Source organism: Haemaphysalis longicornis, unplaced genomic scaffold, assembly GCF_048455015.1.
Source record: "Haemaphysalis longicornis isolate Haplotype H1 unplaced genomic scaffold, Haemaphysalis longicornis Haplotype H1 scaffold_9, whole genome shotgun sequence".
NCBI lineage: Eukaryota > Metazoa > Arthropoda > Arachnida > Ixodida > Ixodidae > Haemaphysalis > Haemaphysalis longicornis.
This window is the reverse complement of record NW_027526460.1, coordinates 54,951,728-54,975,459: the sequence shown is the minus strand read 5'-3', so window position 1 is coordinate 54,975,459 and position 23,732 is coordinate 54,951,728. Positions and strand designations below refer to the sequence as shown.

At 47.7% G+C, this 23,732-nt stretch overlaps 1 protein-coding gene and 2 long non-coding RNA genes across 3 annotated transcripts in view; 2 read left to right on the top strand and 1 right to left on the bottom strand.

Annotated features, from left to right (window-relative positions):
* Positions 1–23,732, bottom strand: part of LOC144151337 (uncharacterized) — a 102,194-nt gene that overhangs the window by 30,889 nt on the left and 47,573 nt on the right. The gene's annotated exons all lie outside the window — the stretch shown is intronic.
* On the top strand, positions 1,290–4,031 carry LOC144151667 (uncharacterized). The gene is made up of 2 exons (XR_013318935.1): positions 1,290–1,746; positions 1,995–4,031. It is a non-coding gene; the product is annotated as an uncharacterized LOC144151667 (long non-coding RNA).
* Positions 17,512–23,434, top strand: LOC144152039 (uncharacterized). The gene is made up of 4 exons (XM_077683229.1): positions 17,512–17,611; positions 20,031–20,820; positions 22,031–22,112; positions 23,335–23,434. The coding sequence occupies exons 1-3, from the start codon at positions 17,518–17,520 to the stop codon at positions 22,065–22,067; spliced, it is 921 nt and encodes a 306-aa protein (XP_077539355.1). The 5' UTR covers positions 17,512–17,517; the 3' UTR covers positions 22,068–22,112; positions 23,335–23,434.

Below are 23,732 nucleotides of genomic sequence, written 5' to 3'. Positions count from 1 at the left end.
CAGCGGGAGACGTGCTGTCAACGCTTGCGACAGTAGTCACGTTGGATAAGCTGCCAAACTTTGGAGTTATACGGCGTTTTTTTTAGCGCTTCGACCTTGCGGCAATGCCGAATTACATCCGACACGGTGTCCAAATGCTCCTTGCTAATGAGGAATGTGTAGACGTCCTCAGCAATTCCCTTCAGTAGATGGCCCACCTTGTCGTCCTCAGGCATTTCGGCGTTCACTACTCTACACAGCTGCAGAATTTCTTCAATGTAGGTGGTGCAGCTTTCCCCTGGGACTTGAGGTCGCTGCAGAAGAGTCTGCTCCGCTCGCTTCTTCTTGGCTTCAGCGTGACCGATCCTTTCCTTCATTAACTCTACTAGCCGATCCCACGTCGTAAATTTCGCTTCATTGTTGTCAAACCACACAAGGGCGGTCCTCTCCAAGGAAAATACGACGTTTGCAAGCTTGTCTGCCGCATTCCAACGGTTGTACTTGCTCACTCGTTCGTAATGGGTGAGCCAGTCATCGACGTCTTCTTCCGCTTTGCCTTCGAACTTCCGTGGTTCTCGTTGCAGCTGCCAGCCGCCGGGCGGTGTCGCCGAAGAGTTGCCTTGAGCCGGGGGCGCCATGACTTCTCGGACGGGCGAGAGGCCAGCTACGCGACGGCTTCGGCGAAGATTCAGTGACGCCGCTTTCCGCTGGGTTTACCCCGCACCTTCACCAAGTCTGTTACGGTAACAGGGGGGTTTATTTCCTGGACAGGACGGAGAAGCTTCACAGGAATGAACGGGGCTCCAAACGCACACGCCTGAGGATCGCTCCTCTTCCTCTTCTAGCCCAGGGATTGCCCATCCGTCATGCACATGTCCAAGTATGTGAGGCGTTACAAAATGCGTCCAAATGGTAACGGGAAACGAAGACTTGTTTGTTATAGCTGGTATTTTGTTAGAACCGGATTGCTATAAGTTAGATATAGTGTATATGCGTCATAAAAATATTAATCTTCAAGACTGCAAACCATTCAAAAATAAAAAAATACTAAAAAATACAGTGGTAACGGGATTTCAACCCGGGTTGGAATATTTGCCATACAGGGGCAGAACAGCTACGCTACGAGTTCAAACGGCTCTGGGCGGTTTAATTGAGTGCCACAAGCACGTTGATATCGTTCAAACATGCCCCTAGATGGCGCCACGTGTCATTTGGGTGCGCCACGGCCGCTTGATCTCCCTTTTTTGGTGCGGCCCGCCGAATGCTCCTCTCCGCCTGTGAGAGCGGTAGTGCTCATTCCCTCTGTGGTGTAGTGGCGTATTTCGCAGAGTGTGCGAACTTCTTTTGCACGGGAAGATGATGTGGTGTAGTGGCGTATTTCGCAGAGTGTGCGAACTTCTTTTGCACGGGAAGATGATGTGGTGTAGTGGCGCCCTCTAGTGGAGCGCCCGCTCACTGTGGGCGCTTGGTTGTGGTAATTGTAACTAGATGTCGTTGCTGTGGTCGCACGTGACGGGTCACGTGCGTATGCGTCTAGGTGTCGTCTTGTCGAACAATAAACGTTCTTTTTGGGCTCTGGTCTTGGTACGGGCAGGCCGCACTCTTTCTTCTTGGGCTTGTGCGTGGGCCCGGCGCGCTGAGCCTTCGCTCCCGTCGCCGCCGAGGCCGCTCGCCGTCGCCCACGACACAACATCTTTTTGGCGACGAGGATGGGATCATTTTCGTCTGCTGCGACGACGTCGTTGACGGGTCCGGCAGAATGAAAACGTGAGTGCGTTTGACCTCGCTCGAGTGTGACTGTCCGGCGCGTCTGGCGTCGCGAGGCCTAGCGTTCTTTGTGCTGACGCTTGTCGAACCGTCGTTTAGGCCTCGCCCTACTTCGTTCTTCTGCTTCTGCTCCTGCATCTCTCTCCTTCCTGCTTGGCAGCATGGGCCTCTTCGATAACCTGCCCGTTTTCCTCGAATTGCCGGGGCCGCCTCCGATTCCGTGGCATAACTGGAAAAAATTGTTTCAGGCCCATCTCGAGGCGGCTGGCGGCAGCGACTGGAATGACGGACGACGCGCGTCGGCGCTCGTCAGTGTTTTGGGTAGGGAGGGGCAACGAAGGTATTTTGCTGAGGCGGAGCAGGACGAAGCAAGGAGGGACGCCGCCAGTAACGTGACCGACGCTAATGTAACCAGCCCTATCGTGACCGACTCCGCGACCGACTGTAGTGTGACCGCATCCTCGGCTCCGGCCATTTCGAAATTCGACCAACTTTTGGAGCAGCTGGACCGGCTCTTCGCTGCGTCCACAAATACGCTTGTTGAACGACATGAGTTCACAAGCCGTCGTCAATTTCGGGGGGAAAGTTTTTTAGAATACGTGACCGCTCTAAAGGAGAAAGCCGTACGTTGCAAGTTCGGGCTGACGTACGCGGAGCGCGTCCGAGATCAAATCATACATGGAACGTCTAACCCCCAGGTTAGAGAAAAGCTGCTCGCACATGGCGAAAGGTTGTCTTTGGAGAAAGCTGAAGAGATTGGTCGGAGTTTTGAATCCTTGTCGTTGGCGAACCAAGCCTTCGGTTCGCATCAAGTACAAGCAGTAGGTCGACGAGGAGAAGGTGGCGTCGCGGAAGATGACAGTCGGGGAAGCCGCCGCGCTCAAGATGGCGGCGTGGAGAATCAAGATGGCTTGGGCCGCCGGGGAGGCCGGCGCGCTCAAGATGGCGGCACAGGAATTCAAGATGGCCTGGCCAGCCGGGGAGGCCGTGACGTCATTCCACCGGGTTCGGGAAGACAAGATGGTGGCCCCCAAGATGGACGTTTCCATCCGCAGTCAGCTGTAGAGTTCCGCGGTACAGTTCAGCAGAAGAAGTTTGCAGGCAAGCTTCAGTTGTGCGAACGATGCGGAAATAAATGGCATAATTCAGCATTTCAAAATTGTCCAGCCCGAAATCGGCGCTGCAACTCTTGTAATAAGTGGGGACATTTCGCATCGATGTGCCGTAAGCCGGCACCAGTGCATCGAGTTTCTTCGAAGGAAGCTACGGGATCCGCTTCGACACCGGAACCTGTAGAGCATCCAGCATCCACGGAGATCAACGCACCCGCAAGATCTTCCGTCTTAACAGTCAGCACTTCTTCTAAAAAGGACTTAGTCGTCCAAGCTGAAGTCAGCGTCAACAATCCTCCAAGAAAGGACTTAGTCGTTCAAGCCGAAGTCAGCGGAGTGACCATGCAACTCTTAGTCGATACCGGAGCATCCGTGTCGTTGATGACTGTCGAAGATTTCAAGCGTCACTTCAGTAAACAGCATGCGCTGTCCAAGGCTTCCGTCAACTTGTGGAATTTTTCCAAACAACGTATCGGCATCCGCGGCTCATTCCAAGCTCCTGTTCAAGTCTTGCAACGGTCTTGCTCCGTCACATTCTACGTCACCGACAAAGGGACATCTCTTTTGGGGCTCGACGCCATCCAGCAACTGGGCATTCAGATCGACGGTGCGTCTCTTACGTGTCGACTAGCATCGGTGTGTGCAGTGCAGTGTCCCGTGAACGTGCCCCCGGGGTTCGAACATCTCTTCAACGGCGAGTTGGGTCTTGTCAAGGACGTCTCGCATAAGATCCAACGGCGGCCAGGTGTGACTCCAGTTGCATCTAAGCTACGAAGATTGCCTCTTGCTCTCCGTGATCCAGTGTCCAGCGAGCTGCGACGCCTCGAGGACAATGATGTCATTGAGCGTGTCGACGCCTCGGAGTGGGTTTCGCCACTCGTCGTCGTCCGGAAAAAGAACGGGAACATTCGGCTGTGTGTGGACCTCCGGGAACCGAATAAGGCAATTATCATTGATGGGTATCCTTTACCGCATGTTGAAGAGCTGTTGCAGATGTTTCATGGTGCTGTTTGTTTTTCTAAGCTTGACTTGGCGTCGGCTTATCATCAGTTGTTGCTGGAAGAGGGCAGTAGGGACTTAACTACTTTCGTGACTCATGAAGGTTTATTCAGGTTTAAGAGGGTGTGTTTTGGTCTGGCGTCGGCGCCTGCGGTTTTTCAAAAAATGATGTCTCAGATCTTAAAAAATTGCAAAAATGTTGTTTGCTATCTTGATGATATTCTTGTGTGGGGAAAGACTCAAGCTGAGCATGACGCGAGCCTGGTTGAAGTCTTAACATGTATAGCAAACAGTGGCATGAAGTTGAACGACAAATGTCTTTTTTCGGTCAAGGAACTTGATTTTTTGGGTCACAAGATTTCGGCTGAGGGCATCTCACCTTTGGAGAGCAAAGTAAAAGCTATAGTTCATGCTCCCGCTCCTACGGACATAAAGTCACTGCAATCATTTTTAGGTCTTGCAGGATACTATGCTAAGTTCATAAAGAACTATGCAGAGATAGTTGAACCACTTCGCCTCATGCTCAGGAAGGGTCAGACGTTTTGTTGGTCTGATGATGCTCAGCGCAGTTTCGATCAGTTGAAAGCGTGCCTCACATGTTCTCCGGTTGTGAAGGTCTTTAATCCTGACTTGCCTGTAGTAGTAACTACCGACGCATCTGATGTGGGAATTGGCGCGGTACTACAGCAGCGGTATGGTTCTCGGCTTGAAACCATAGCCTTTGCATCTAGAACTTTGTCGGAGACTGAGAGAAAATACTCTGTGGGAGAGCGCGAAGCGCTGGCTTGTTTGTTCGCGTGCGAAAAGTGGCACATTTTTCTTTGGGGCAGACGGTTCACACTTAGAACTGACCATCAGGCTGTAGTTGCTTTGTTAGCCGCAGGAGACTCAGGTCGGAGACCTTTAAGGATTTCACGGTGGTCAGCTCGTCTGCTGTACTACAATTTTGACATCGAGTATTGCAAAGGGTCAGAAAATCTGGTGGCTGACGCTCTATCGAGATTACCCATTCAGACCGGTCAAGAACTTGTTAAGGAGGAAGAGATAGTGTCACTAGTAACATCAGTAGTCGATAAAGAAACCGTGCAGCTGGCAACGAAGGCCGATGTGACGTTGCAGAAGGTAGCAGAGTATGTGTCAAAGGGTTGGCCTGATAAGAAAAAGGTACACAGTGATTTAACTGCTTACTTTCATGTAAGGGATGAACTTTCTGTTGTGGACGGATTACTCATGCGTGATGACCGTGTAGTCATTCCTTGTGTACTGGTACCTACATTTCTCGAGTTAGCACATGAAAATCATCAAGGAATAGTACGAACGAAACAACTTCTCCGGGAACGTTACTGGTGGCCTCAAATGGATCGCAATGTTGAAGAACATGTAAAGCATTGTCACGTTTGTCAGCTGGCAGACAAGTCTGCTAAGCCTCATGTAGCTCCGTTGCAGCCAGTGGAATGGCCTGAAGGGCCTTGGCAAAAGTTGGGAATGGACATCGTCGGTCCGTTAGATGTGTCGTACCCCCGATTTCTTGTTACACTAGTCGATTACTACTCTAAGTGGCCTGAGGTTCTGGGCACAAATTCCATTTCAACTGAGGATGTCATTAAGTTGTTGGACTGGTCTTTCAGTCGGGAAGGGCTCCCTGAGGTTTTAGTGACTGATAATGGACCCCAGTTTGTCTCCAAACAAATGCAAGAGTATCTAAAGGAAAAAGGTATCCGCCACGTATTCTCGTCGAATTATTACCCTCAGGCTAACGGCCAGATTAAACGGTCTCTTTGGGCTCTGGTCTTGGTACGGGCAGGCCGCACTCTTTCTTCTTGGGCTTGTGCGTGGGCCCGGCGCGCTGAGCCTTCGCTCCCGTCGCCGCCGAGGCCGCTCGCCGTCGCCCACGACACAACACCCTCCACCGCGTCGCCTGTGGCGCGGGCTATCGGCGACGCGCCGGCTACTCGGCGGCGGCGACTACGAAATTCGCTACACAATCAGGCACCTGCGCTAGCAGTTGTTAATGGTTCGGCTTAAGTATTGCTGTGCTGTGTCATGCTTCCTTTGAGACGCACTGCTGAACAGGCTATTTACGTGGAGTAGAGATATCGTCCTTAACATCTGACCCCGCGTTTAAAGGGATAGCCCTGTTGAGGTTATTTATACCGGAAATTTCGCGTCGCTGCGACTTTATTTTCGCGACATGCAGGTTGGCATTGGATAATAACATCTCTCTCTCTAGCAGGTTTGTTCTGAGTTTCTTAATGAGGTGGTTTGGGTCAAATGAACGGAGCAGTGGGTCATTTTCCCGCACTGGATGCGGCACAACATGCTGCAGTGTGTTGTCATCCGACATGCCTCCCGTGACAATGCGGATAATGAGAAACCCCGCTTCTTCCACAGCTCTCAGCACACTGAGAGGCAGGAACGGAGCCGGTCATTCTTCAAGTTCCTGGTAACAAAATACCCTACGGGAATAACGTAAGCCGTGGAAAGCCCCCGCAGGACAAAGCAGAGGAGCCTAGCTGTTGGCTATTTCAGTGGCACCGCCGGTTCGAGGTTCACAGCCGATACGAAAAAGACCAAAAATTGTGTCCACGTGATGGTCATAAATTACATTTGGCTGATTTGCATTTCGTCAATAATCAGGCTGCAGTATGGCTCTTTTTGTGACCGGAAGCCCTGTCTCTCCACTTGGCGCCGTTCCTTCATTAGGCTTTTTACGTGCGTCTCTCCTGTAGAAGATTCGACGAAATTTGTAGTGTGCTTCGACACGGCAGCTTCAGTACTTTTCTGCACCTCAGCCCTCACATGATCGTAGCCTTTACAAGAAGTCTCCTTCCACAACAAACAACCCGAAGCGTGGGTTCCTGCCATGTCGGCCGCGCCTTATCAAAGTAGATAATCTGTTCCATGACACATTCGGCACATCTATCTCCGTGGTTTTCGGCTTCCGAAAGGGTCTATAGAGCTTGCACAGCTCGGTCGTCCTCATATTTTTGAACTTTCTCTCTGCATTCATTAGAGGTTTGCTGAAGTTTTTGCAAGCGCTCATTTTGTCTCTGCATACACTTTCATTTCAATGCGATGTGCGTTTCTTTTCGTTTCTTCAGTGCATCCATCCAGGTCGAATGTCGTCTGGCATTCTTCAGTTTTTTATACACTGTGTTCGTGATCATCCACAAACTCGCCTGAAGTTATGTTTTATTGTGTCTAGTATCCACTGGCTGCGCTTCCAGCGTCGGGTTCGTCTAAACGAGGGCGTTTAGCTTTTTTCCCACCCGACGCTAACGTTGGTTCCCCTGAAATTCTCGCTGGAATGCATGCTTCACGTGGGGCACGAAGCAGAGTTCTGCGCTCCGTGGAACAAGACAGCAACATGTAGGTTGGCTAGGACAGAGACTGAGTCGGCACAGCTGTTGGAAGCGGCAGCTTGCGTTTCATTCCTACTTTGTAATCGTCTGCGGTGAAGTGAAGTGAACACACAATTGTCCTGGAGGTCGGCTGCCCCTGGCTGTCCTTGTCGCTCCCTTGTTGGCAAATGTTCCGCAGCCAGGCATTCCGGAGGTTTTCTTTCGACGGCAGTTCATGGTAGCACAGTTACGGGTTTCGTGAGGCATTCGATTTACAAAGCCGCACACAACAATTTTTAGTCATCGCGTGTAGTGTAATTCATCCACAGACTAGTAAACCTAACAGCAGTCACAAAACAAATCTAGGCCGCATGTTGACCGGACGATAGCAGGGTAAAAGTTCCAAGAGTAGAAAGAATGCCACCTTCGCACGAGGAGGTGCGAGCTGGGGCAAGACACCTTCTGATTAATTATGATGATGATCGCTATTGGTTCCCCCTTTGTAGCGGGGTGATGACGTGTCATCTTACCAAAAAGTACTAATATACCTATGCTTTATACTCTTGGTTTAATACTAGCTCTGCTTAGGGCTGGCACAAAAACTTATTAGACACAAAATACTTTTTTTTTTCTGTTACAGGTGGTAACTGTTCAAGGCAATATTCCCCTCTCTGCTTTTCGTTCACCAGAATTCTAACCTTGTTTTCGTCCCCTCGACACCGTTAAACTTCACTTCCTCTGAGCTACCTTTAGATCCTAGCGCTTCTGCAAGCCGAATATTTCCCTCATGTAGATTTGGATGGATACCCTCGCATTCTAACACTATGTGCCGCATAGTTTATGTTTCTTTTCCGCAGACTACGCATACTCCATCATTTTGAGAATACTTCCCTACAAAGCTATTAGTTCCCAAGCAACCTGCTCTAGCCTCAAAAAGCAAAGCACTGCCCTGGGAATTATCATAGAAATGTTCCTTTCTGATGTCCTATTTCTCCGCTTTGTACATCTCCAACGACGTTTTAGCTTCCCCTTTTTCTCTCCATTTATCCGTTTCTATCTGCCTTGCCTCTTTTTTGGTTATCTTGGGTGTTTTGGATTCTCCACTGTTGTTTCCGTATTTCATCATTAGCCTTCTAGTCTTCCTTAACAACTGCGTGTCCACGCTTTTCAAGTATAGGTACCTAAAGACCTTAGCTGCCCACCTACGTTGATCCATTGCTCTCAACCTCCTCTCAAAACATATTTTACTCGGTGCTTCTCGAACTTCAAACGACGCACAGCTCATATCTCTTTGCACTGATTCGTTAGTTGTTTTTCCATGCGTGCCTAAGGCCAAACGGCCTACTGTTTTCTGGTTGATTTGAAGGCGTGATAGTACGTGGGATGTTAAGCAGAGTGTAGCATTCGCAAATGTGAGACCCAGAACCATTAAGCATTACTCCACATTCCTTTCACTATTTCATATATGTTATACCCCCCTCCCCCCCTCCTAGAGCTCTATGCCTCATTATAGCGGCGTTTCGCTTTCCCTTACCCTTAAGTAGTTATTTCCTTCGTGTAGCCACACTACCAAATATTTATATTCCTTCATTCTGGGTAATTCGCCGTGCTGAATAGACACTGCGTCAGTGGTAGTGTCATTGAAACCCATTATTCCCGATTTTTCTGCGTTACAATTTAAACCGAGGTTGGTGGCTTCCTGGCCGCTACTATTTAAGAGCCGTTGCATATCGGTCTCGTTAACAGCTAAAAGAACAATGTCGTCTGCGTGTAACATTCCCGGAATACGCTGTTATGCCACTTCGTCTTCCAGGATATACGTTAGGTTGAACCCTACTTGACTTTCTCCCAGTTTTTTTCTAACATTGCCATGCAAAGCATACACAATATTGGGCTCAAAGGGCATCCCTGTTTCAGTCCCCGATGGATGTTGACCTACTGGGCGCATTTCTGTCCTTCCCATGTAAGGTGCACTCTATTATCTTTATAGATTGCTATAAGGAACTGTATTAACTCGTCATCTAATCTCTGGAGTTTCAGCATTCTCCACAGCAGTTCTCTGTTCACGTTGTCATGTGCCCTTTTAATGTGCAAGAACGCAATCCATAATGGTCTATACTGTGCTTTCGCAATTTCAATGCATTGCGTTATTACGAACAAATTATCATCCAATCGCCTATCTTGTCTAAATCCATTCTGCAGTTCCCAAGGATTTCTTTTTCTTCCATCCGTGCTTGAATTTCTGATTTTATCGCCTGCATTACGAATCTATACACCACTGACGGTACTGTAAGTGGTCTGTATGAATCAATACTGGCGTTGTTGCTTCTGCCTTTATATATTAAATTCATCCTACTTTCTACCCAGTCCTCCGGTATTTGTTTGGCTTGTATGACCTTATCTATTGCCCTCATAAACGATGCCTTACTTTTAGGCCCAAGCAGGTTTATCAGTTGCATTAGTATTCCGTCCGGGCCCACTGATGTCTGGGGGGAAACCTTTTGCTCTGCTTTTTTCCAACCAAGGTTGCTCAAACTTTTTTTCCTTTCCGCAGTCTTCTGTGGCGATGATGTTATTCATGCAGGTTTCCCTGCCTCTATTGCCCTAAACTTCTCGCTAATCACTCGATAAATATGCGCGAACGCGTGCTCTCTTCTAAATGTTTCCCCTCCTTATCAATCAAACATTTTTGACGGATATCGTTTTTTGAACTTGGTAATTTGACATGGTTTCAAAACTTTTTGGATGCGCTTTTGTACTTCTTTCGTAATTCTTCCATCCATTGCCCGCTTTTCTGCTTGATCTTTGCTTGCACCATTTTCTGCACTTCTAGTTTTTTCCCCCGGTAGATATCCCCTTTTTCCTTCCCAACCTCCAGTTCCATACCAGTTTTTTTTTTGCCTCTCTACGTTCTCTCAATGCCTTTTTTCGCTGGTCAATAGCCTCTTTTATTTCCTTATTCTACCAACTTCTCGGCTTTCTCTTTTCTTTCCATCGGTTTCGTTGCTTTCCTTCATTCATCTTACCCTTTATGAACGCAATCATTTCTTCGCCCATAAGCAGCACCCCTACCTCCCGCCGTGGCCAGTGTGTCAACTTCTCCTTTCACAGGAGTTCTTTTGTTCGTGAGACGACTCGGCAGGCCGCACTAAAGGGGGGAGACGAGCGGAAGTGGCTGTGCTGACTAGGAAACGCCTATATGCGCCCCGGCGCACGTTTGTCAAGGCAGTCATACCCACTTAGAGGGACTGGCCAAGGTTGCGGCGATCGGCGAGCGTTTGTGTGTGCGTAGCTCGCGGCTACCGCCCAGCGTCCCCGGAGCACGCATGTCAAGCCACTTAAAAAGATTTACTAAAATTGGACAAAGAAAAAACAAAAATTCCAGCGTTCGCCGTAATAATGGCAACACTTGCTCGAAATAAGAAAGTCAGGTCATAGTGTACGCCCCTCCAAGGTGACGTCTAATGCTTATCACTTCCGAAAAATTGCAGGAAGCTCACATTTATAGCAAGAATGATGGAGTAAAAGTCATTACGGCAGCGAAGAAGGAGCAAATCGGCTGCAATCGCGGCTGCAATCACTTAACCATCGTGATTGTCGTGAAAGTTGCGTAAAGCTTCGCTACCTTCAAGTCTTACGCGCTAGTGCGAGCTCCTTTCATTTTTTAGTGGCACAGGTAGCCTACGGTCTGTTTCTTTTGGAGTTTTTGCCGAATTTCCCCAGCTTTTTTTTTCTTCTTCTTTCCTTATCACGGTATACCGGATCTCACAACTTGCCGAAGATAGTCAGTTATACTATCCACTTCTAGTGTTTCACTGTCAGGGCTGACGGGGACACTTTCTGTATGTCTGTTAGACATTACTTTCGACTTATTTATAATTACCCTAAGAATTTTGAGTATGGGTTTTGAAAAATTCTTTGCAGGTGTTCTCCGCCTCACACGAATAACGCAATGTCACTTACAAAGCTCAAGCGCTCAAATATTCGCCTCTTACTCGCATTCCTGACTTTTGCCCATCAATCTGTTAAAAAGCCCTCTAGATATTTCGGGGAGACAGTTTCCCCATGTGTGACACCTTCATAATATGGAATAACCATATTATTGCTACGGGTTATCGTTCCTGTACATTCCACTTATATGTCTTCTACGAGTTTTAAGTACGTCTCTACTTCCTGTGCTCTGAATGACTTCACAACAGCAAATGTTTCTACTCAATCAAATGGTTTTCCGTAATCTACAAAGTTACGTACGCAAAAAGGTTATTTGAACTCGGCGGATTTCTTCATTACAGAGTTGCCGGCATGAATTTGACTAATTTTTAAGTAGCATTTCCTAAACTGCACCGGTTCCACGGATTATCTAACTCTACCGCGCAACGTGTCCTCTACGTGTCCTCTACGTGTCCTCTACGACAAAGATTAGGCTGATAGATTTGTAATTTGTAATCGCTTTCGTATCGCTGTTCCGAGCATGTTTTATGTCAGCAATTTTAGACAAGCTCCAATTGAGCTCCAATGGAGCTCTAAAATTATCGTATAATTTTAGGCATAATATTGCATTACAAAAACGTAAAAATACAAAAACGTACACAATTTTTACGAGCTATTGTGAAGTACACCAGGAGAAACAATGATCCTTTGCAGTTTTAAGGTTCTGCCGCAACTCCAGGAGGAGGAGGAGGAAAACTTTATTTTGAGCACGGTGATGTGAGAGTGGTCCCTTACTCCAGGAGACCATGGGACGAGCGTGCTGCCTCAGCCCTGAACACGAGGAGTTGCTGGGCACCCAAGCCGGCGCTCGTCGTTAGGATGTCCCACGGCTCATGAAGGGAAATTGTAGTGGATAACCGTAGGAAAATAGCAAGTCGTTGCTAGATAGACCTGTAAGGCCACCGGGCTTTAAAAAAGAAAACTGCCCCAAACCTGCGCACCCACGCAGGAGATTGACTAACGACGAGTATAGGATATGAGCGCCACAGTCTAGGATTGCAGACATGTTTGCTTGTTTGTTTTTGTTTGCGCGCTTCCTTCTTTGCTCACTACATTCATAGTTGTCTTGTTTGCCCGGAAGATTCATTTTCTCACTTTTTGCATTTAGTGGCTTCCGTAAGGAAAGGCCAAGTGTGTTTTTCCCCGCACAGGGCAGGTACCATCCCTAGCATCGGCACGTAAGGCTCGTCTTATATAAAGTTTACTGAATGAATAAATATTATCTAGCCATGTTGGAGGCATGGTCGAACCATTGCGCGCGGAAGAAGTATTTAAAACGCGCCGCTACATTACTAAGGAAAAATCAATATTTAGCGTGCCAATGGCGAAGTTACACCAATCATATGAAGTGGGATTGCGAAGGAGTGCAGAAGAATTTAGCGTTATGATTTTCTGATGGGTGCTGAACTCTTGTAGCAGGGTCATTTTATATTTCTCTCCATCTTAAATAATGCACCTTTTGTTAATGCTGGTATCATTTTGTTGTAGACGCATTACACGCAATCGACGCAAGTGTGGAGATTTCCTGTTCTCTGCCAATTTTCCCTTGCACTCCTATCGCACATGTGCATTTCCTATTGCAGAAGGTTTTAAGTGCGATGCACTTCTTAAGCGACCCTGAACCTGCGTCCACCGGTGATGTCCGCATAGCATACCAACGTGGGGGATTGGCCAGGAATCTCCTCGTCTTCCTTGGCAACGGGGGGAGATGGGCGCGCGCTGCCTGGCCGCTGACATGGCACATACCCACGTGGGGGATTGGCCAGGAATCGGGCGTGAGAAGGGCTAATGCACCCGCTTAAAGGAGTACTGACACGAAATTTCAAAGCTGAGATCCGCTCTAGCAATCAAGTACAACGACAACACAAATAGGTGTCTGTGAATAAATGCATCTTTCTTTCTTTGTAGTTGTGTGTGTGTGTGTGATCTCTCTTTCGCGAACATTACCGAACCGCGCAAATTCAACTCGTGCATTCGCACTTTCACATTCTTCCCCTCGGGGAAATGCGGGGAATTTTTTGTAACTTGTAGAAGTGTAGGAGTGGGAATGCGTTTTTTTTTTCACAGGAACTTTCGACAAATGTGTTACTGTATTTGTAAATATTGTGACGTGGCAGCGAAGGGGATATATTTACAATAGTAATTACATCAGCGAGCGTCTTCATCTTCTTCCTCCAGCCTATGGGTTCCCTTATCCCAGAGGGCGCATACCCGCAGAGAGGGGTTGGCCAGTGGTTCAGTTCATAGCAAGGAGCCAAGGGAACGAGCCCGTGGCATGGCGGATAAACGTCCTTTTTGACTACTTTGTTCAAGTTCCTGTAATCAATGCCGAAGCGCCACCACCCGTCTTTCTTTTTCAGGAAAACGACTGGTGACGCCCGTAGACTGGAAGAACGCTCAATTAAATTCTTTTTCAGCATTTTATCGACTTCATCTTGAATGAGTTTGCGTTCGCCGTGCGATACCTGTTATGGTCGCGTTTGGATTGGGCTCACATTCGCGGTGTTTATGCGGCGGGTTATCATCGATGTTTGTGCCAAGGGGTGATCGTCCAAATCAAAAATGTCTTTCTTGGATAAAACCAGCGCGAATTCAGACGAAGAGGAAGGAAGTAACCACAAGGACAGCCTTCGTATTCGTCTGAATTCACGCTGGTTTGATCCAAGCATGTCTAAATTCCAACTAGCCCAGCTTACATCGGGCTCTGTTCAGTGTTTAAACTTTCAAGCTCCAGCGGCTGTCCTTGTGGTTACTTCCTTCGTCTTCGTCTGAATTCGCGCTGGCTTTATCCAAGAATGTCTAAATTCCAACTAGCCCAGCTTGGAACCCTCCTCAAAAATGTCTTTGCACGACGAAAGCAGGCAACGTAACTCGCAAGCTTGTGACGAAGGAAGGTCCAACGCTATCATTTTTGCGATGTCACCAGGGGTGGTCCAACGATCCTTGGAATCTTCCGGGGCACCAAGTTGGCGACAGTGGACACGGCAGAAATTTGGCATTCGTCCAGGGGAAAAGGGCGTGGCCAGCGACATCCACTCGTGGAGAACTTGGGACGAAGAACCAAAATTAAGGAAGGGCAGGCTGATTTGGTTGCTGGCGAGGGTGACGACAGTGTAAGTAAAAGCCACGTGGTGTCGGAGGAGGACGCCGGTTATAGGTGAAACGATGTAGTCGCCGTCCGGAACTGGTGTGCATGGTGACAAAGGGACGTAGGTCATTGTGTTAGGAAGCAAGTGGGCATGTCCTGTGGAGCATAGGCGGTTGGGGAGCTTGGTGTCGGCAACAGACCGGTCGGCAGGTCAAGACGAAGATTACCCGTGGCACAGTCAATAAGCGCGGCGTTGTCGGTGAGAAAATACCCGCCGCGGTGGCTCAGTGGCTAAGGCGTTGCGCTGCTGAGCACGAGGTCACGGGTTCGATTCCCGGCCGCAGCGGCCGCTTTTCTGATGGAGGCGAAAAGCAAAAACGCCCGTGTGTACGAGATTTCGGCGCACGATAAAGATCCCCAGGTGGTCAAAATTAATCCGGAGCCCTCCACTACGGCGCGCCTCATCGCCTGCGTTGCGTCGGCGCGTTAAACCCCCCCAATCAATCAATAGGCGAGAAATTCAAGCCCGATAATGATGTCATGGGGGCATGCGTCGAAGACGGAGAACACGACAGGAATTTGATGGTCACCAACACCAACCCGAGCGGTGCACAGTCGTTCAACGGTAGGCATATGGACGTCAGCCACTCTGACGACAGGATTTGGAGCAGACGTCAGGTCCTTACGGAGGCGGCGGCGAAGGTTGGAGCTCATGACGGAGATATTGGCACCGGTATGTATTAGAGCACTCACACGAACACCGTCAACATCAACGTCAAGCAAATTTCGACTCGTCGTCTTAGTAAACAGAGGATTTTCAGGCCGGGTGGAACATGCAGAATAACCTCCGGGAGCTGCATTGGCTAGTTTCCCGGAGAGGTGCGTGCGTAAGAAGTCGGTGGTGAAGGGCGGTGAGGCTGCGGCGAACGAAATTGGCGACATTGTGGGGATGGGGAGCGGCCAGAGCGGTTGCTGCGGGAGCTGTCGGGAACATACTGGTGTTGAGTACCAGGGCGAATTTATTAGGCCGATCGTCAGAAGAGTAGGAGGTGGCCGAAAACCTGGAGTGTGGTGGGGACGTCCAGCGTTGTCGGCAATAACGGGCGACGTGAACAACGCGAGAGCACTCGAAGCAGATAGGCCGGTTGTCAGGGGTTCTCCATTCCGCAGGGCTATGGCGGCGGTAACAAGGTGCTGCGTCATAACACCGCGGGAAGCTATTCCTGGCAAATGAAGACGGAAGGTTCTGGCCGACGTCCGGACAAGCCATAGGGCACACAGGGCGGATGCCAAGGTTGGCGACTTCCTCATGGACCACGGCCTGTATAAGGGATATAGTCGGCAGGGTCTGGTCATGCCCATGGTGGTGCACAGGAGCCGGGGCCATGGCCTCGATTTCTCGGCACACGTTTTTGGTCAAATTGTCAGAATATGGCATGGGGCCTGGTGCCATCGGTGGACTGGGAGGCGCTGTCAGATACGCACACGGTGAGGCTGCTGCGGTGTGACGCAGCCAGGTGTGCTGCGCTATGCGGCGGCATTTCGCTAGCACATTCCTTCAGCACCGAGTCAATACTGGCACACTGTTTACACATGAGCAGATTGAAGGCATCATCTGCTATGACCTTAAGTACATGCCCAATCTTGTCAGCCTCCGGAATCTTGGGATCCACTTTCGCGCAAAGAGGCAGCACGTCCTGTATGTAGGTGGCATATGACTCAGTACAGGACTAAGGGCGCGAAGAAAGATCTTTCTTTGCGGCTAGCTGACGGACAGCGGACTCATTGCACGAATCGAGGAACTCCTGTTTTATGATGCTCCAGCTTGTTAGCTTCGCTTCGTTGTTTAGAAATTATGTCCGGGCCGTCTTTTTACAGTGGTAGTCAACTTTCGCCAGCATTGTTGTTTTATCCCACGGGTTGTGAACACTGACGCGTTCAAACATGCGGAGCCACTCATCCGTGTCGACGCTATCAGTGCCAGTAAAATCACCGGGATTACGGGGGTGAGAAACGATGACCAGCGTCGGAGTAGATCCAGGCTCACCGGGGGGCGGCATCATGCAGCTGTGAACGTAACGCCCGCTCCGAAGCTCCGTATTGTCTCAAACTGGCCCGGCGAGAGGTACGGAGACGGGAAGCAGGACCTGCACCACAAGATGTGACGTGGCAACGAAGGGGATGTATTTAAAGATAGTAATTACAATAATAAACGGGATAGTAAAGGCAGACAAGGCAGCCGCGATGTCCCAGGTACTGCACGCACACCATCATCAGCGAGCGTCTTCACCTTCCTCCTCCAGCCTATGGGTTCACTTACCCAGAGGGCGCATACCCGCAGAGAGCGGTTGGTCACTGGTTCAATTTATATTAAGGAGCCAAGGAAACGATCCCGGAACAATATGTTAATCCCTGACGTGTGTGCATCGTTAGATCTGTTTTGTAATTTGATCGAGCATCACTTTCATGTCTGTTCCTTCACATGTCTTGCTGCCTGTACGGGCCACCAGGCACGTTCAAGCGAACTATGGCCGCTTTTCGCCGGGAAGGCCCCTAACGAAATTTGTTGGAAATAAAAACGACTTGACTTGATTTGACCTGAAATTTGGCTTGTGCGGCGCGAAACGAACCCACCCAACAGCGACTCAAGTTTATGTAGCAAATCTTCAAAAAGGGGCGAAAACTGGATGTTCTCTTTTCGGTTTATTCTAATGATTGTTTCTTCTTGCTAGTATTCTTTCCGCCTTTTATATTTTATAAAAGGCGACTGTTCTTTACCACGAACCAGTCTCTACGCTTCGGCTCACCTTTCTTTAACGATGACAAAAAGAATATATGTAGACCGATAGCCAAAATATTGGGGATATTGGATATATGCAAATGGAACTTATTATTGAAAAACAGATCTTAGTCCGGTACTACCCGATCCTTTGTGCCTCTACAGCGAACAAAGTAAGCATCTCCTTCTGGAGCAACGTTACTCGTTCCAAAAGGAAGAAACGAAGAACAACGAAACAAAAGTAAAAACGCATAGGCTCTTCCCGCTATTTCAAAAGCTAAGAGCGGGAGTTCTGCTGAAAACTATGGGCGCTTTTCTTCTTTCCATATTATTTTATATTTTTTGTTGGAAGACGCGAACAATCGAAAGGCTGGTAACAAAAAGAACTGAAATGCACAGCATTTTTCTCGTTGTGATGTTATTTAGCCGGGAAGAGTATAAATACGCGCGTACGCAGTGAGAATGTCACACTTCTGCAGTTGTCGTCGAAGAAGAAACAACAGGCGGACCAGTGGAGCCATGAACCCCTTCTTCGCCATCACCCTTTTGGCCGCAGGTGAGATGCTTGACCTCGGCAATCCGTTTAGTTGTAATTCTATATTCTTTCTGCGTGTGCTTGCCGAAAACAATATTACAGCCTCAGTAGCAACACTGAGAAAAAGAAGTAGCTTTTTCTTCAAGAATTCTTGTTGCTAAAAATTCTGAAACTGTTCCCTTTAGGCCCGTCAAACGATTAGGCGTGCTATATACAAAAAAAGCTGCTATGCGCAGCTGACTACGACGGCTATGCGGATACCTTTATGATATCGTAGGTGTCACTTTAAATGCAAGCAGGTGAAAGGGCTGCAATACTCTGTTCCGATGTATAGGTTCAAACGCTGCGCAACCTTTTACGCAAGTGCCATCTAGTAGTTAACTTTCAAGCACTCCCCCCCCCCCCCCCCCTCTCTCTCTCTCTCATCCACACTTCTGCTATTCCTCTGAGCCTCTGCTAAAAGAAGCTTTCTGTTCGGCCTCCATGGCTTAGTGTTAAAGTCTAGGGATCTGACACTAACGGCCGCGGGTGGTTGAAGCCCTTGCCGTTCCAACATTTTTTTTACGGTCCCGTCATGTTCTGAAATGTTTTTAGGTGATTTCTAGCCATTGTTTGCGTAAATGAAGGCTGTTTGGTTCCTTATGGGTCGCTGAACGTGCGGGATACAGCCTACCCCTGCGTATAACTAACCTGCTGCATAGCGCCGGAAGGGTTTTTATTTACTCGGGGAACAGAATGTCGCACATCCCTTTGTAGAGATTTTGGGATCGGAAACGCGCCCGCGATCACTGAACAACTGGCATCGGAAGCCTTCTTCAAGATATAGAGCACGCAAAAATTTCATTGCGACCTTTAGAAGGCTATTAACGGAGAATTTTCTAACTTCTTTTCCGTTTTTTCTTAAGCCCAAATGGCCGGCTAACGTTTGGGTTTTTATGTCCTATATATTCTGTGAGCTTTGCGGTATGACAGAAACGGCTGAATTAAACGCCAGACGCAACAGATCTACCGTTCCCCCAAGAAGTGGCAATTTTTGTGTGTGTAAACGTCTCAACTGAATATCCCATTTTTTATATTAAGAATATTGTGCCAAATCTGTCATTGATTAGTCTGTTGTAAAATCATTAAATCGTGTCTATTATAAAATTTCTCTAGACAGAATTATGTCTATCTTGCGTTTTACGCACGTACGAAACAATCGAACTGGATTAAGGTGAATGCGGCAGGCTTCATTAAGTGTCCTTAAAACTGCTACATTTATGATATTTTTTCTAATGTTTAGTAGGTCATTTCCCGGTATGTTTCACACCTATAATAAAACATCTACTAAACAAACGCCACGAATTGGCTTCTTTATCAGCCATTGGGTACTAAAAAAAGAAACTCATTAAACATAGGTGACTTCTACAGAAATTACGCCTAGGCAACGCTGCGTAAGAGTAATGGGGCTTTCCATAGTGTACAGAGCTTTATGCTCCACGCTTCTTCGTGTGGAATATGCATACATCACCTGTTTGTTGTTATGCAAGAAATGTCTTATAAAAACGCTGATTCCCCTAGTCTCTTACCTTGTATTCCTCAAACACGATGTTCTCTGAGCCCGTTAACAACTAAGAACGGCGGACAAGCCATGGAGCACCTGTTTGTTTAAAAAAAATGATTAAAGTGATGCTCAACTAAAGAAAAAAAAAGCTATTCCACCTATATAAAACGCCCATGCAAAATAAAATAGTTTTAGTCCTAAGTCACTTATAAAAAGGAGCGCAAGTTGAATGAGCTTTTAAATACCCGCGCTGGAATGTCTGATTTTGCAAATTCGAGCTCATCGGAATGGTACCTTTTGACACAAATGTACCTCTTTCTTCTTTTGCCCTCTCTTTCGCCCTGCTCCATTTAGGGCCTTTATTCCCTTCACCCCATCCTCGCAGAGTAGCATGTAGGCGAATATATGCTAGCAGACCTCTCTGCTTTCTTTTGATAAACAGCTCTCTCTCTCTCTCTGTCTCTCTGTCTCTCTCTCTCTCTCTCTCTCTCTGTCTGTCTGTCTCTCTCTCTCTCTCTCTCTCTCTCTCTCTCTCTCTCTCTCTCTCTCTCTTTCTCTCAAGCGTTCGAGCTTCCGATAGTAATCATCAACCTGAACCTAAAGTATTCGCTTTATAAAACTATTTTAAAGGTATTCGTAGTGCGCGGACAAACAACAAATGCTTGGACAGAAAAATAGGCTTTGTAAAAAGAAAAACTCTGTCGTGAATGTAATTACAGTATTTTACCAAAATAACCTAATAGATCCTTTAATATAATTCTGCACTTTTTTTTCATGCCTCTTAACATTGCCGCGTAGCTTTAAGTCTTAACTCATTTGCGAAGCTTATGAGCTGAAGCGAGTACCTTAAAAAAACCAGGGAAAAACATTTTTGTAAAATTTTGATATTTTTTCCAGCATCGCTAACCAAGGCTGCGCTTAAGACCGAGTCAGGCCTAAATGGTGCTGTCTCGTTGGGCGGAAGCTCAGCGCCTGTCTCCGGATCGTCCTCTCGTCTCGGTGCCTCAGCGGGTGGCGCAGCAGGAGGACTGTCCTTTGGCGTCTCAGGTCCTGGACTCCCCGGTGCCTCAGGTTCATTCCCCGGTGCTCCAGGTGCATTCCCCGGTGCCCCAGGTGCCTTCCCCGGCGCCGGCGCACAGCCAGGTTTCTTTAACCTTGGATTCACTTCTGGAAGCTCTGGAAGTCACGGAGCTCCAGGAAGCAGCTCCGGAGGTAACCTTGGAAGTGGTTTTGTAAGCAGCTTTGGCGGCAGCCTTGGCCAGCAGCTCCCCGGTCTGCAAGGTCAACATGGTCCAGTAGGATCAGGCGCAAGTCCATCCGGTGGAGTAGTCGGAGTGGGAGGAAGTCAAGGTGGCGTTCTTGGAGGCCTGAACGGCGCCAGCTCTGGCGCACCTGGTTACAATGGATGGTCGTCCTACCCTAGCACCTGGGCCTCTGGCAGCTTGGGAGGAAACAATTACGGAGTATGGGGTCCTGCCTTCGGATACTACCAAGCACCATTCGCAGTAGGAGGATACGGCTTTGGATACCCAGTATACGGCGTTGGATACGGCTCCGGCTATGGATACGGCAGCCCCTACGTCGGTGGTTACGGATTTGGAAGCAGCAGTGGCTTGGGAGCAAACAGCTTGCAGCAGCAGCACCAGGCCCTTGCATCGCGCTCTTCCGGTAGTTCCCGCGCAGCAAGGTAAAAATTTTACGGCCGGTTTTTGTACGTTTTCTTGTCTAATGGGAGACGAGCAAGCCGCCGCAGTGGTGTTTGCCTATTATGCGGCGTCTTGTAAGGCCAACACGTGTGCAAATGTCAGTTGACAATTTTATATATCTTTATGGTGGACGTACGCAGCAGCATGGTTAAAATATGTGGTATTGTAAATCATACCATCCTGCTTGGGAGCAAAGGGAATTAGCAGTATTTGTAAAATATGCGGCCAAATATTTCGGGGTCGTTGCACCAAATAATCCCAATATTCAGGAAAACATGAAATAAGTATTTCCCAACGTTTTTACTGGGTAAGAACACAACGTAATATATTATAGCGCCCCAACAAACGACGACACAAGCTGCCAGCCGATAGGACCACATCTAACCTTAATGGCGCGGTACCTGTGTGGAAAGGCTGGACAACGCGGACACTTGATGGCGCGACACATCGAAATGTGGCTGATGTATCCAAACAGATGACGAGCAGTCAGAACCTTGTCGCGTCGTCATCAGTAATATATAGGGGGGGGGGGGGGGGATACTTGTCATACATGGATTTAGGGAAACGGCAGACTTTGCCGCCTTCCACGGCACGATATTACAACAATGTAACGGGCTTTTACTCCATGCTAGCGTTGTGTTCTAAACTAAACCGGGACAAGTACGTTTTAGCATACGGTACACTTTTTAGGCCGTTCACGACACAAAACTTCCCATCACTACTTTTAGTACTCTTTATTAACCAAGATGCACAATGCATAGCTATTAATGTACGGACAGCCTAATGTTTCGGCCTAAGTCAAATAATAAACTTTCAACTAGGGTTAAAATGTCCTTTTTTTTCTTTTTGTAAATGCAAAGCACAGTTTCCGGCCTTTTAAGCACGGCCGATCTTTCGCGTCTGTTTCTATTGTCCTACCATCCACCTGTTTTCTGCGTGTTACCTGTTAATCACATTGCAGTAAAACACACTTAAAAAACCCTTAACGGTGGTCGTAAGTGATATTTCGTTAATGCCTTTTTACTAATATTTTGGGCAGCTTTATTCTGGGGAGTAACCTTTTATGCAGCATAAATAGTGTGTGAATTGTATGCCTTGTTAAATAGGCTAACCTCTCATTTTTTATCTGAATTTCCATTCTATCGAAGAACTACACAAGCATTTAAAAATAATTTCGTACTTCCTTCCCAGATCCAGCGGATCATCCAGCCGCGCAAGCCGCTCATGAAGTGTGAAGTATGCCATGGACACAGCCAGCCTCACACCGACGAAGGTTAGCCGGTATTTTTTGTTTGCGGTATTGGGGAGATAGATACCCTAGCTTTTTTTTATGGTCCATGAAACCAAGATACAAGTTCCCTTCATTAAAAAAGACGGCTTTATACCGGTAGCAATGTAAATAATTTTGTGGCAAACTTCAAACAAATAACAAAGATATCAAAGAAAGATGACAAGGAGTGCCGACTCTCCGCCCCTTTCCGGCAGCGTATCTATGACATCACAGAATCTTGTTTGTGCGATTGGCGGCTGCCGACCTATACCACCGCTTTAGACACATTACCCGGCCATTGTACTGTGGCCCCAAGTTGCGTTTTATCGAATCACTTGCAGTTAACACGCTGATAAAAATATTTCAGTGCTGGCGCATAGTACGTCACTTCTGGCTATAAAACGTTTTTAATAATTCTTGCATTTTTTTTCGGTTAATAAACAAACATCTTTAGTGCCTGCAAACGATCTGTGTGAAATACTGAAGCTATAGTTTTTTTTTAATTAAACAAACTTCTATTTTGTCTTCATGTCCGCTTTAAACGTATACCTACAAATTCAGCAATTACAGCAGTCATTTTTGCAGCAACCTAAGTTTAGCAGGTAAAGCGCTATTTGGTTACACAGAAATTACGCTAATGTAAGAACATTATGTTCATATAGTCTGCTAGGTGCCGGCACGTTCGAGCTTTGCGTGTATACCGTATTTATAGCTGGTCTAGCAAGAAGGGCTATCATTTTTGGTTGCCTTTATTAGAAAGAGTTACACACAGCCTGCTATACGTGATTAATCCTTCATTGTACAGTACTGGAGATCAATTCTTCCCCCTAAGCGCGGACCACATGGAGCGAAGCTACAGCGAAACAGGCAGTAAAAAGACTAAAACGACAACGACGCAGTTGACGGAGATCTAGCTCTTCTAGATGCATAGAGGAAAGTATTATTTCCTGCGTGGTCGAGAGAACTAGATAATGTGGGGTCCACGTGGGCGAAGGACCCGTGGCGCGTCCAGTCGGCTGCTGCTACTGAGCAAAGTTCGTCGGCGGAATTCGCATCATGTGCGCCGTGATTTATTGTTATAAAACCAGAGCCAGTAAAACTGTTAAAGGAACGTAATGGTCTGAACAGCAAGCTTGTTCTAAATTTTTCTCAAACGCAACAGACATGTTTTATGAAGTTTGACCATTGTGATGCTTACTGATATTTTATTACTTGCTGTTTTCAGGAATTACTGAGTGCTGTGTAACAGGCGGCGCCTACACCGTGTTCCGACTTCTTCCAACGACTCTGCAATACAAATAAAAATATAAAATTTGGAAGTGAAATTTCGTGATGTTCCTTTTTTTGTTTCCGGGAGGCTGATGTGCCCCCAATTTTGCCTCGCAGCCGATTATTTTTATCCAACCATTGCCCACAGGGAGTTCCTAATTTCGCAGGCCATTCTTCAGGGTAACTGTATTGGGCCACTCGCTTGTTTTGCAGCCCTACACGCCTTACAGTGCTACAACCTAAGTAATCTTGCGGGAGCGGCGCCACTTACTGACCCGTGGGAGATCGCCCTGCGCTACTCCGGCCAGGACATCCAGATTAGATGTGTGCACGGGCTCGAGCCTACCCAAAAGT

Bases quoted from the DNA above. Each gene is read 5' to 3' on its own strand.
- LOC144152039 (XM_077683229.1), top strand. From the start codon at position 17,518: ATGTCACACTTCTGCAGTTGTCGTCGAAGAAGAAACAACAGGCGGACC. The intron at 17,612-20,030 runs GTGAGATGCTTG...TATTTTTTCCAG, and splicing joins CATCACCCTTTTGGCCGCAG to CATCGCTAACCAAGGCTGCG. The intron at 20,821-22,030 runs GTAAAAATTTTA...CTTCCTTCCCAG, and splicing joins GGTAGTTCCCGCGCAGCAAG to ATCCAGCGGATCATCCAGCC.